General features: G+C 37.7%; 2 protein-coding genes across 4 annotated transcripts in view; one reads left to right on the forward strand and one right to left on the reverse strand.

Annotated features, from left to right (window-relative positions):
* The window catches only part of CENPP (centromere protein P), a 229,252-nt gene that overhangs the window by 42,665 nt on the left and 172,667 nt on the right, over window positions 1-13,920 (reverse strand). The gene's annotated exons all lie outside the window — the stretch shown is intronic.
* ECM2 (extracellular matrix protein 2) overlaps window positions 1-13,920 on the forward strand; it is a 37,670-nt gene that overhangs the window by 6,944 nt on the left and 16,806 nt on the right. Inside the window, exons 2-6 of one of the 3 annotated variants that reach the window (XM_061163628.1) lie at window positions 2,608-2,920; window positions 5,442-5,630; window positions 8,218-8,793; window positions 11,030-11,145; window positions 13,143-13,278. In XM_061163628.1, the coding sequence (XP_061019611.1) occupies window positions 2,632-2,920; window positions 5,442-5,630; window positions 8,218-8,793; window positions 11,030-11,145; window positions 13,143-13,278 (1,306 nt within the window). In that variant the 5' untranslated portion in view covers window positions 2,608-2,631. Of the gene's footprint in view, window positions 1-2,607; window positions 2,921-5,441; window positions 5,631-8,214; window positions 8,794-11,029; window positions 11,146-13,142; window positions 13,279-13,920 lie in introns of all 3 variants that reach the window. The other 2 variants (XM_061163629.1, XM_061163627.1) reach the window with 2 other exon arrangements.

Raw genomic sequence — 13,920 nt, forward strand, 5'->3', positions numbered from 1 at the left:
GGTGCTGGCTCAATTCCTGGTCAGGGAGCTAAGAGCCTACATGCCTCTTGACCAAAAAACCAAAACATAAAAGAGAAACAATACTGTTATAAATTCAATGATGACTTTTAAAATGGTCCACATCAAAAAAAAAAAAAAAGAAGAAAAATCTTAAAAAAAAATAAAGAACCCTAGGTTTATTTATTTTTTCCCCCAATACCTAAAAGCTATTGCTCCATTGTCTTCTGGCTTGGACTATTCTGAATGAGAAGTCTTTTATTCTATTCTTATGTTTTTTCTCCAGTTACTTTTAAGATGTTCTCCTTATTACTGGCTTAAAAGCAATTTGATTATGAAGAATATTTGACAGAATTTTCTTCATATTTCTTATTTTGGGGGTCTATTGATCTTGGATATGTGGCTTTATAATTTTCTTCATATTTGGGCAAAGACCAGTCTTTATTTCTTCAAACACAGTTCCTTCAGGGACTGGAACTGGATGTAAACTGATCTACTTAAAGTTGCCCAACAATTTGATGATGCTCCATTCATGTTTTTTACTGGTCTTGTGTGCGTGTGTGTTTCATTTTGAATAACTTCTACGACTATATTTTCCACTTTACTAATTTTTTCCTATGGTGTCTAATGTCCTATTCATCCCTTGCAGTATAGTTTATTCTCTCTCACATTGTATTTTATATCTTTATAAGTTCAATTTGGATTTCGTTAAGTATCTTTCCTCTATCTTCCTGAACATACGAATTATAGTTTTAATAACTTTGAAATTAAAGTGTTTATAACTTTTAATGACCTATTTAATAATTATGTCAGCTGTGCTATGGATGTGTTTCAATGGATTGATTTTCCTCATCACTATGGGTCAACAATTCCTGCTTTGTGCCTGGTAAATTTTTGCTGACTTTCCCAACCCTTGCTGAGTGCTCTGGGACATGGTTAAGTTGTTACATATAGTCTGATCCTTTCCAGAAGGCTTGCTGTTCAGTTCTGTTGAATGTGATCAGATCAGCCATTAGCCCAGAGTAAACTGTCTTCTTTGATGTGCCAATGCCCTTCTGAGCATTCTGCCTGATGCCCTTTGCAGTATAGGTTCTCCACTATGACTGGTGGACACATGGAGTCTGTCCAGTCTTTTCTATCCCAAAGATTTTTTTTTGGTCATTCATGGTAGTTCTTTCTTCAGTGCTGAGGAGTCTACTCATACAAACGTGTTAATCAGTACTCAGTTGAAGAACTGGTATCTTTGGAAGGCTTTCTCAGGGTTGCTTTCACCTCTCTGTGCTCTGCTTTGCAAATTCTTGCCTCTCTGGGACCCCGGGTTTTGTTTCTTCAGCTCTGGGAGATTGTGAGGCTCTGCTTGGGTCTTCACCCTCGGCTTCAGCCTGGGAAGGAACTCCCTCTAGGCAGTGTGCAGGAGATTAATTTGGATTTTCCCCCTCTCAGAGATTTTTGTTTTGTGCTACTCCATGCTGAACTGAACTAATGTTTATGGTTTGAAAAAGTATTCATTTCTTAAACATGTTTTTCAGCTTTATCATGTACTGGGCCATGTGCTGCTCTTAAGACCAGATGATTAAAAGTTACTTTGTCTCTCTTACCTCTTTCTAACTGGTATTAGTTTGCTATTATTCTTATATGATGAAATTATGCTGCTTCCTTCCCAACAAAGAAAAAACACTAGAGAATATAAGACTAGAACAGAAGAGCTGGGAAAATAAGTTGTGGATGACATTAGTCACAGAATGACTTGGCAGACAGGTGGAGAGAAATCTCCCAAGTAACCTCCGGAAACCTACAACACAGCGGTCCAGAAAGAGGCTGGCAAATTACTGCCTAGGGGCTAAGTCCGACCCACTGCCTGTTTTTGTAAATAGAGTTCTATAGGAACACAGCCACACCTACTTGCGTACATATTGGCTACTTCCATATTACAAGAGTTGAGTGGAGGAGTTATAACAAGAATGCATGGCCTGTAAAACCTAAAATATTTACTGTCTGGTTCTTTATAGACAGAAGTTTGCTCATGTCTGGTCTATAAAGATAAAGATAAAATACTAAAATTTCTTTGGACTTCCATAGTGGTACAGTGGGTAAGAATTTGCCTGCCAATACAGGGGACATGGGTTAGATCCCTGGACCAGGAAGATTCTACATGCCAAGGAGCAACTAACCCGGCATCCCACAACTGGGCTGGCGCTCTAGAGCCCACGAGTCACAACTTCCCTAGAGCCTTCCCTAGAGCCTGCACACCACAGCTGCTGAGCCCGTGTGTTGGGACTACTGAAGCCTGAGCACGCAGAGCCTGTGCTTCGCAACAAGAGAAGCCCGTGCACTGTAATGAGCACTAGCCCCCGCTCACCTGCAACTAGAGAAAGCCTGCATGTAGCAATGAAGATCCAGTGCAGCCAAACAAAAACAAAAACAAAAACCTTTGGTTCTGACAGGAAAATTCTAAATTCTGACTTGGCAGTAATAATACAGCATTGAGCCCATATATCTAGGTTTTATTTCTCAAAGACTGCTGCTGAGGGATACAGGCAATTATAAGCCAATTTTCAGAGGTAAAAATTTACTCACTAACTTCAAAATTCTGTTTCATGTTCATCCTAGGAATCAAATGGTGAAAAAGAAAGCATGAAGTTTTCAAGCTTGTATTGTTTTCTTCTGCTTCTCATTTTTCAAACTGACTTTGGACAAAATGAAGAAACTTCTAGGAGGCAAAGAAGGAAGATGTATTATAGAAGACTGAGAAAAAGTTCCTTGCCCACCCACAGATCTGTTAGACAGCTTGGAATTCATCAGATGAAGACAGTTACACCTGCAGCAAAACTTCCCATAATTAACTTGGATTACAGTATGGAGGAAAAATTTGAATCTTTTTTAAGTGTTCCTGGAGTAGAATCAAGCTATAATGTGTTACCAGGTAAGAAAATAGTAGGAGAGAGGAAGAGAGAGAGAACCTCCATGAAGAAAATTTTTAAAAATTCAAGTTATTATCTTTTAGTTTAATCTACAAAGATAAATTGTGAAATAATTAAAAATCATTTATAGAATATACTTATAAAATTATTGGAAAAAAGAAAAACATTACTTATTCCACAACTATATTTATAAAACCATACTTACTATTTGGTTTATTATTTCCAGTCTGTTTACTATGCCATGTATTTTAAATAGTTGTAATCATACTATAGTAATATACATGTCATTTATCATGACAGGTTATCTAGGATATAGAAATAAATGATTCAGATGAGTCTATGAACTCATGGCTATTAAATATTTTCAACCAAATATGAAGTTAAGCCATTGAATTTATTTTATATAGACCAAATTACAGATTTTTTTTCCTGATTTTTTAAAGTTTGAAAAGATTGGAGAAGTCTTCCAAAGATCTCAACTAGGCATTTTAAACACTAATATGTAATGGTCCACATTTTTCCAGGTTTGGAAGGAAAAAGTAATTATATTATACATATGTTATCATTACATAAAACTCTGAGAAGACAAAAGAAAATATTACCACATAATGTTCTGTGACCAATACTTCATATTTGTCTCAAGAGAACCAAATACTTTTAAAAGATGTCATTTCCATGAAGCTAACAGAAATAACATACAATTATGATGAAAATAGACAATTTAGGTCATATTTACAACATGATTGGAGAGAAGAAAGAGTCTCAAGGCAGGGAATCTAAAATGATAATTATAGTGTACCCATAACTCTTAAAGAATGATGAAGTCAATTTCTCTAATTATGTGGAAAGATATCCAAGCTATAATAACAGAAAATAAAAAGACTGAAAAGCAGTGTGCATAGTGATCTCAAATCTGTTTTAAAAGTATACAATATAGGGTGATGTGCATAAAGTATAGACAATGTATACTAAACATTTCTAAATTGTCCTAAAATGTTTTCCAGTGGTCTGGAAAACGGACTTTTCTAAAATTGTGATAAAATACACATAACATAAAACATCATTTAACCATTATATAGTGTACAATTAATCCAGTGACATTTAGTATATTCACAATACTGTACAACCATCACCACTACTTAGTTCCTGAACATTTTCTTCACCCTAAAAGAGAACTGCATACATGTTAAGCACTTACTCCCCATTTTCTCCTACCCTTCCCCTCCCCCTCCAAGTCTCTGGCAATCACTAATCTTTCTGTCTCTATGAATTTGTCTATTCTGTATTTCTAATATGAAAGGAATACTATAATACGTGGCCCTTTGTGTCTGACTGCTTTCACTTGGCCTAGTGTTTTCAAGGTTCACTCATGTAGTATGTACTTCATTCTTTTTTATGGCTGAATGATATTTCACTGCACAGAAACACCATGTTTTGTTTATCCTTTCATCCACTGATGGATAACTATGTGCTGTTTCCACCTTTTGGCTACTATGAATAGCACAGCTACGGATATTTGTGTACAAGCTTCTATCTGAATTCCTGTTCCCTTGGGTATACACCTAGAGATGAACAGGGCTAACACAGTGGTGAGGAAGAGGAGACGAATGTGAGAGCTCACATGAGGGGACAGTGGCTCATCAAATGGAGAAGAGTTATCAGGACTAACATTAGGATTAGAAGGAAAACATCACCTCTAACATTCAAATTGGCTGTCTAATGGCCTGCTTAGCTGACACACTTATCCATGTATGAAGAGAGAATAAGATACTAAAACCCACTGCACTGTGCACTTTAAAAGGGTATTAGATTTGTATTTCAACAACACAACAATTCTAAAAACAGAGATAGCTGCAGTGCATCATTGAGACTTCAATGCCAGAAGCACCACAAGCATATAGCCTAATTTCACCTCTGCATCTGCACACTGGGAAGGGTACAGTGTGGGCTGGCTCATCATTAGTGCTGTTCTGGTTCTCTGCTTTCTGGCATGTTATGGAACTATACTGCTTTTTCTCTTCTGAAGTTAGATGTAGCCATATAATTTGCCTTGGTTCAATGTAATTAGATACATTTAGAGCTTGTGTGTTATTTGCAACCTCACATTCCCACTGCTGTGGCCATCAGGGTAGCCTGCTTGGAGACAAAGCCTATTGTTTGTCTTGACAAACAATATCTACATTGGATATCCAGCATGAACAAGAAATAACAGACTTGAGGGTTATTTGTCGCTGTGATATAGCTCAGCCATCCTGACAGATGCAGGATGGAAAGCACAATTTAGAGTCAAGTCACCATGAGGAGGTCCACTCAGGTCCACTTGGAGAAGTAAGAGGGCTTGAGAGCACATGTGAAAAGCACTTCAAGGGGTTACATCTGTAAGATACTTTTACCCTATGTATGAATGAACATATAATGTTATTCTCGTGCGGCTCCATCACTCTGGGCTTCACATTGGGCTCACTTCCATTCAAAGGTGCTAGTGATCAGACAAGGAATTCAAATGTTACTGTTCTCTTCTAGGAAAGAAAGGACACTGTTTGGCAAATGGGATGATCATGTATAACAAAGCTGTGTGGTCTCCGGAGCCCTGTACCACCTGCCTCTGCTTGAATGGAAAAGTCCTTTGTGATGAGACCAAGTGCCACCCTCAGATGTGCCCCCAAACAATTATACCTGAAGGAGAATGCTGCCCTGTCTGCTCTGATACTGGTACAGATATTTAGTCCAAACAAAATATCACACGTGATTTAGTATTTAACTTTCATTTGCTTTTATTTCATCACTACCTTAAATTTTATTTTTTTAAAGGATATTTCTTTTTTAAAAAAATGCTTGTTTATTTGGCTGCGCCAGGTCTTAGTTGCAGCAGGTGGTTCTTTAGTCCTTGTTCCTGCAATGAGGGATCATTTTCAGTCGTGGCATGCAAACTCTTAGTTTCGGCGTGTGGGATATAATTCCCTGACCAGGGATCAAACCTGGGCCCCCTGCACTGGGAGTGCAGAGTCTTAGCCACTGGACCACCACAAAAGTCCTTACCTTAAAATTTAAGTTATGATAAACTAGTCAGTAAGGTACTTAAATATTGGCACAGTGATGATAAGGAAATTACTTGGGAGATTACATCAGAGGAGAGAAATAAAAGACAGTGTTTTAGAGTTTTAGCTCAATTTGAACTCAGCCCAGATCACATTCCACATTTGACTCTCAGCATTACAGATGGAGTGACAGAATTTACACAGTAAACAGCTCCCACAATCTTAGTAGGTGTGAAGAACTTTATTTAGTTCCTTATATGCATTGTCTCAATTCAACTCAATGTACTTACAGTTATAAACCCAAATAAAGAACTCAAGGTGAAGAAAGGGAGGAAGGGCTTGCATCTAGAGAGAATAAAGCCCAATTCTCTCAGTCTGTGTGCAGTTATTACTGCTCAGGTAATCCTTGGGAAATAAGGCCATGGCCCAAGAGCAGTGGCTTTCTTTTGTGGTACTGCTGTGCAGAGAAAGATTATGTTATGAGGTTTTGTTGGCTGCTCACTGTCCCTTATCCTATGAGGCTGATGGGGTAGAGGACTCTCAAGAGGGAGGCTCAAGATTCCTTCAAGAAAAACCTGGTCAGTAGCTTATGAAATAAATGTGTGTTAGATAATTTGATGAGAAGGGGTAGGGAATAGAGATGTTTTCTGTTGCCTATGATTAAGGTAGACTGTTCCCACACACACAGGATGATCACAGGGTAGTTATCCACGGAAGTCTCCTTCCAAGAAGAACTTCAGAACATTTAGGAACTGTATTTGGTGTAGAGTACCAACTGCTTTGAGAATCCCTGATGGCTCAGTGGGTAAAGAATCCGCCTGCAATGTGGGAGACACTGGAGACGCAGGTTTGATCCCTGGGTTGGGAAGATCCCCTGGAGGGGGAAATGGCAACCCACTCCAGTACTCTTGCCTAGAAAATCCCATGGACAAAGGAGCCTGGTGTGCTACAGTTCAGAGGGTCGCAAAGAGTCAGATGCAACAGAGTGACTAAGCACCAATCGTTTTACTAAGATAATATAACTTTTAAAAAAAAGTGTTAGAAAATAAAAGTGTTTAATGAAACTGATACCTTGGGAGATGAAACACAAGGTTTATAAAGGCAAGATCCAGAAATTCTCAGATATTTTTCAAAGGACTTGAACTATTATTCTTGAAATACTGTGGTTATTTTGGAAAAATAAACTTGGATACACAGGAAAGATTTTAAATGTTTCAATATGATAGCTTTAGTTTCCTTTTGCTAATTTTTTCCTATTCTCCTTTTGCATGTTTGTCAAGAGATGTGAAAAAAATAACTCACAGACTTTATAATATATACTGAATTGAAATTTCAAGTAATTCTTTCAACTAATTATATTTTGAGTTCTTTTTTGGGGTGATTTATGTATAGTATTAAATAAAATCATGGAAATGATTAAGTAAATTTTTATATTTTGATGAAAGAAAATCTATGTACTGAGCTTATTTTTCCCTAAAACTCTTCATTCAGAGGGTCTGGTCTGTGTCAAGTCTTCCCTGCTCTCTGCCAAATATAATAACAGTTAAATACAAATGTAGATAAACTTTCTACTGTAACATATTATGTTATCACCATGAAATAATAAAAAATACTCTGTGCATACGTCTAGGTTAAGAAAATATCATTTAAGTACAGGACATCGTCCATAGATCTCAAGCAGTAAAAATGATTTAAGTACAGAGTCTGGGAGGAAAAGAGAAGAGGATTTTCTATAATTCTGAATTTCAGAGGATACTTTTAGGCACATGGAGCTGAAAGAAAATCAGACAAATATAATAAAAGCTGATTTCATTATCATAACCAAGTAAAATATATACCTGCTTCATGTTTTTATGTCTGACAGCGTACAAATTCTTACATTATCAATAACCCCAGTTAACTGAACAGTATCTATTATAAAGGTATAACATCTGATTATTTTATAATCTTGCAATAGGACTGCTTACCATTTTGTAACACATGGTAATATTATTCCCTCTTTAGTCACCAGATAGCATGGTACCTTAATAAAATAAGGCTCACAAAGCAAACAAGAATTGCCTATCACGTCTTACAAAACACAAATAAAGTTTATTTATTTCTACTAAAGTTATTCAAGCAAAAACTACAAGATGTATTTCATGTTTAAATTGTACTCATGTTCCTGGAGGGAATAATATTTACTAACCTAATTTTCACTATGATTTTTCCTTTCATTAATACCACAACTTGCCCTTGCTGTCTTCTTTTGTGGTCAGTAGCCTCCTATTTGCTACTCAGTGGTACAGCATTAAATGATAGAACTGAATTTTCTGGTGATTCTTCAGAACAAAGAGAACCTACCAATTTACCTCATAAGCAAGAGTCACCTCCTTGGGTGGAAATGAATCGAGCACTGGGAAAAGAGGAACTTCAATTTGGGGAGGATGAAGAAGAAGTCAAACAAGATGAAAATAGGGAGCAAAAGAAAATGACTTCTAGACCTGGAGACTGGGGGAGTCCTTCCAATGAGGGACAGAACAGGGAAGGGAGAGAGCAGAGGCCTGGAGAGGAGGGGAGGCAGCCCCATCAACACAGAAACCCAGCAAGGGAGAATGAGGAGGACAGTGAAGATGAGGAGGAAGACAATGAAGATGAGGAGGAAGATGAGGATGAGATCGTCAGAGGAGACACGTTCAGGATGCCCCCTCGACTCCCAATCCCAGCTACCCCCAGAGGCATACCGTCTCTGCCAAGCAGGTGCTCTTTGTCCTACAAAACCATCTCCTGTATCAGTGCTGACCTCACACAAATACCACCTCTAACAGCACCAGAGATAACAAGTCTGGAGCTCATAGGTAAGATGTGGATGTCTATTTGATTCTGTGGTTACCTCTCATTGCCCTATGAATGTGATATTTTAATTTCATAATATAAATGGACCCCAACAGATTAATTTCACAATCTTCAAACATAAAAACTTTGCAGAAGAGATAGGTGTTTACTACAGAAAAGCACCATGAGGTGTAATGCAAATTCCTCCAAATCAAATCATGATGTCCCATTGACTTTTTTCCTAAAATCAGCTTTATGAGGTATAAGTTATATTCAGTAAAACATTGTTAGCATGTTATTTTTTAAGTTTTGGCAAACGCATACAGTCATACAGTCACACGTTCAAAGTATAACATTTTCACCACCTCACCAAATTCTCTCATGTCCCTTCTTTCACCAGCCCTCATGTTTTCTCTCTCTAGAGTACCTTTTCTAGGATGTCACAGAAATGCATACAGTGTGGAGCCTTTTCAGTTGGACTTCTTTCACTTACCATAAAACTTCTGAGGGCTATTCAGGTTGTTGCGTTTATCAACAACAACTTGCTCCTCCTCACTTCTGAGTGGCATTCCATTGTTTGGATGGACCACACGTACCAGGTGAAGGACATCTGGATTATTTCCAGTTTGGGGCAATTATGCAACAGTTGCTATAAACATTCATATATGGATGCTTGTGTGGACTTAAGTTTTCCTTTTCCTAGAGTATATACCCAGGAGTGGATTGCTGAATGATACAGTAAAAATTTACCTTTATAAGCAGACTTCCTTAAAAGGGCTGTGAGACTCCTTCCAGCAATATCACTGCGTTCCTGTTGCTTTCTCCCTTGTTTTAGTTACTTGGTAGGCAGGACATGATCCAGACCGTTTGCTCATGTTCTTAAAGGGTCAAGAAGAGCTCTGAGTAGAGGACTGGCAGGACAGATATGTGTGTGAGGCTGGCTGGTGTGGAGACTGGGACAGTGAATGAGTCTTGGCAATAGGGCCCATGCTGGGGATGGCTCTTAAGATGGAGGGGTGAGAGAATCTGAGTGGGCTTTCAGATGTGTCTTGGGAGAAGTCACAGAAATAAACTACCACAGAAATAATAAATGATCATATAAATACTCAACTGACACAGCCTGACTCCTTAGTCAGGACAGCCAGTCTACAATAGGTCATGTCAGGTATTATCGCCTTCCTGATGCCAGGCTTATCTGATCTCCTAAGGAATTACTCTTATGCCGAGAGCTTCCTTTTTCAGCAATGCCCCCTCCTCTGTAGCCTGCATGCTAGGTGTGCTCTGCCATTAGACAAACAAACAATCTGTGAAGGTTGAAAATCTTATGAAAGATGATGTGTGCTCAGTTACACTCTCCTGGTTTTATAAGAAAGCTACCACATGGTTTTCATAGTACTCACCATTTCTTGGGCTTCCCTATTGACTCAGTGGTAAAGAATTCACCTGCGGTGCAAGAGCCACAGGAGACATGGGTTCGATTCCTGGGTTGGGAAGATCCCCTGGAGAAGGAAATGGCAACCCACTCTAGTATTGTTGCCTGGAGAATTCCACGGACAGGGGAGCCTGGCAGGTGACAGTCCAGGGGGTGGCAAGAGTTGGACATGACTTAGCAACTAAACTACCACCATTTCTGTTAAGCTCATTCTCTGGGTTTAAAATCACTAACTACTCTACTTAACTAAATATCAAACAAAACCCCATAAATTAAAGCATGCAGGAACTTCTATAGATTGAAGTCATAGAATTTTAACATTAGACCTTGTAGCAATCTGAGAAATTATCTCCCCAAACTTCTTATTTAGAGCAAACTGATGCTTGGAGAAGGCAAGTTACATGCCCAAGATTTCATTAAAAAAATAGTAATATTTCTGGTCCAGGGACTAAGAAGTGTCAATAGGAAAATATGAAGAACTATAAAATTCAGTTTCTATAGTACCTTCCATAACACATCTTTGTTGTAAAATGTATATTGTTAACAGAATTGTCTAGCAAACCACATTCTGGCTGTTTTAAGCAGCTTCATCTAAACATGATGTCCTAGAGCAAGACAGGTCCTTAGAGTGAAAATTCTGACTGTAGGTAATAGTCTAGTATCAGTTTTTTTTTTTTTTCTAAATACTCATTTATTATATAACATTGTCCTTGCTATAAGCACTGTGTTTTCCTCCAGATAAAGCTCTCTTTTGCTATCTATGCATGTACATATATATATGTATTTACAGGCACATAGGCCTAAAACATAATTGCTGTGTGTCCTAGGCAATTCCATCACCTCCATTCCGGATGAAGCATTTAACGGATTACCGAATTTGGAAAGGCTTGATCTGAGCAAAAATAACATCACCTCTTCAGGCATAGGTCCGAAAGCATTCAAGGTAAATATGCACTATGATTTCTAAGAGTCCACTTGGATGGCTTTCTCATTAATTGTACTGATAATGGGTGGAGATGGAGAAGGAAAGAAAAGTATGTTCTTTTTTGTTGTTGCGCTGGGTCTTTGTTGCTGCATGCAGGCTTTCTCTAGTTGCAGTGAGCAGGGGTTACTCTGTTGTGGTGTGCTGGCTTCTCTTGTTGCAGGGCACAGGCTGAAGGCACGTGAACTTCAGCAGCTGTGGCACATGGGCTCAGCAGTTGTGGCTCCAGGGCTCTAGAACACAGGCTCAGGAGTTACGGTGCATGGGCTTAGCTGCCATGCAGCATGTGCGGTCTCCCTGGACCAGGACTGAACCTAGATCCCCTGTATCGGCAAGTGGATTCTTACTCATTGCACCATCAAAGAAGTCCCAGTAAAATGTTTTAAAGGAGTTTTTGTCAAAGAAAGTTTCTCCTCTGATAGCCCTAAACTGTATCCAAGTTATATCTTGAATATACTTTGTTGTTTTACAAATTTCTGTTTTTTCTATGCTTTGTCCTTAATGCACCCACAGTAGCATCAATGACAAAACTAATGTTTAGAATTTATGGAAGAGTTTCTTCCCAAGTACCTGAAAACATGTTGAAATATGGTCTCTTAGTACGTGAGGTATTTCTGGGGAAAAAGGAGAGCTTATTTAGAAACTGTTAACATGCTCAGGCCAGCAAGACAAAGCTTCCTTATTTTGTGCAATCTGCAAAATCTAGTAAAGAATACTTCAGCAGGTGGGGTTCTGCAAGAACAAAGAGGCTCAGAAGAAAATTAGCTTGGGGATAGGTTGGGCAGAAAGAGAAAGAGAAAAGCATAGAGTAAACTTTGCAAAGAATCAGATTTAACTAAGATTTATTTTCTAAAAGGGAGAAAAGAGAGTATCAAGGACTTTCTGAAAAACAAAGGCAGAAGAAAGGAAGAATTTGTGTGTGTAAACAAATACTCAAAATTGTGTGTGGTTAAAGAAGCCCAAGTAAAACATGTTACATGCCAGGAAGTCAAACTTTATCCTCTTGGATGGTTTCCTTCCACTCTTTGGATAAGTCACTGGCCTCTTACAAGCTCAGTTCCTGGTTCTTGTTTACATTCTGGGCTGCAGGCAAGAGAGTTCCAGACACTTGGTGTCCACATTCATGTGAAAGACCTGGAGTCCTGCTTCATGCTAGTTGTCCTTCTGATAGAAAAATAGTTGAGACTTGTACATTTTCTCTATTAGATAAAAAAAAAAAAAGAGGACACTGTAGGAAATAACTTGTTTTTTTGTTTGTTTGTCTGTTTTGGGATTCTCTACCTCATTTCCAAACTGCTGAAATTGACTTTGAGCATCTTTGAAGTAAATCACTCTGCAACTTTGGTAGTGCAGGTTAGTTTGGCCAACAAACACGTAACTACAAATGTGAAAATACACCCTCCAGACTGTCAAAACTGTTTGGGTACCATATAAAAATAGTTTGTGATATTTGTGGCATTTAATTTTGATGAATTTCCACAATAGTTAGTGCTATTAGTTAGTTATGACTGTTTCTGCTTAGTACAGATAGAAAACTGAGGTTTACGAACACACTGAAAGGATTCAAACTGCTATCTTGTTAGTATCGATGACAGATTCAGATTATTGCATGATTTAATAAATTCTGACTCTACTGCTGAGGTGAAAACCTAAGATCTAGGAAAATATGCCCAGTGGTGATAGGAACTTTCTCCTGATAACTAAAGTCACAGTAAAAATATGGATGAGTATGATGCAAAATCACCAAATGTGGTTTGCTGAAAATACCAGGGAATAAATGCTATGAACAGGATCAACATGTACCTGGCAGGGAGAATTGGGGATTCATACCTAAGACTGAATAAACTGAAAGTTTGTGAAACTTTAGTAACTACTGAAAACTGACTATTAAATAATATATATGACTGCATTTCTATGACAAGATAAAAAAGTAATTTTGAGATTTGCCTTTATTTAAGTTTCTAAAGAATTTAATACGCTTAAATATGGATGGAAACAATTTGGTAACGATTCCTTCAGAACTACCATCTACATTAGAAGAACTCAAAGTCAATGAGAACAAGCTGCAGGTTATTGATGAAGAAAGTTTATCAGGTACTTAACATTTGACTTTATGGCATGTGTCCTTATAATCTTTCTTCTATAGTTGTATGGAAATTTTATTTGCAATATTGCTAAATGAATAGCTAATAAAATTTTTTTAGTTCATGTTACCATTTAAGTTGATAAAACTTATTTTAACTATTGATTGGTGAAACTTTAAAAAATGTATTTTAAACTGCCTGTTGCCTTTTAAAAAGTATTCTATAAATAAACTTTCAATGATTTCAGGTTTTCATCATTTATAATACAATAACTGAACTACAAATCCATAATATCCTAAGAGTTATACTAACATCCCCCATATAGTCATATGTTCTCATACTATATTTGTACTAATGTTTTTGGCGTTGGTGATAACACAATACCATGGCTTATTTAAATGGTCTCCTTTATCACCCTTAGATGCTCAATATACCCCATCCACAATTCCACTACATCTGAACATTTTGCTATTTTAACATGTCATGGCTTGGCACATGAGAATTATATATAAAATATAAGTAAATGGGGATACTATGTGAGGCTTTGAGGGGCTATTCTAAAATCAAAGTAAACATAAACTTTAGCACATGCACTCTATGTGGCAGTCGCTTTGGCTTTAATAGTCTTGTTCTCCTGAGAGTTGCTCTGTCA

The sequence above is a fragment of the Dama dama genome, chromosome 16 (assembly GCF_033118175.1).
Source record: "Dama dama isolate Ldn47 chromosome 16, ASM3311817v1, whole genome shotgun sequence".
In the NCBI taxonomy this organism is placed as follows: domain Eukaryota; kingdom Metazoa; phylum Chordata; class Mammalia; order Artiodactyla; family Cervidae; genus Dama; species Dama dama.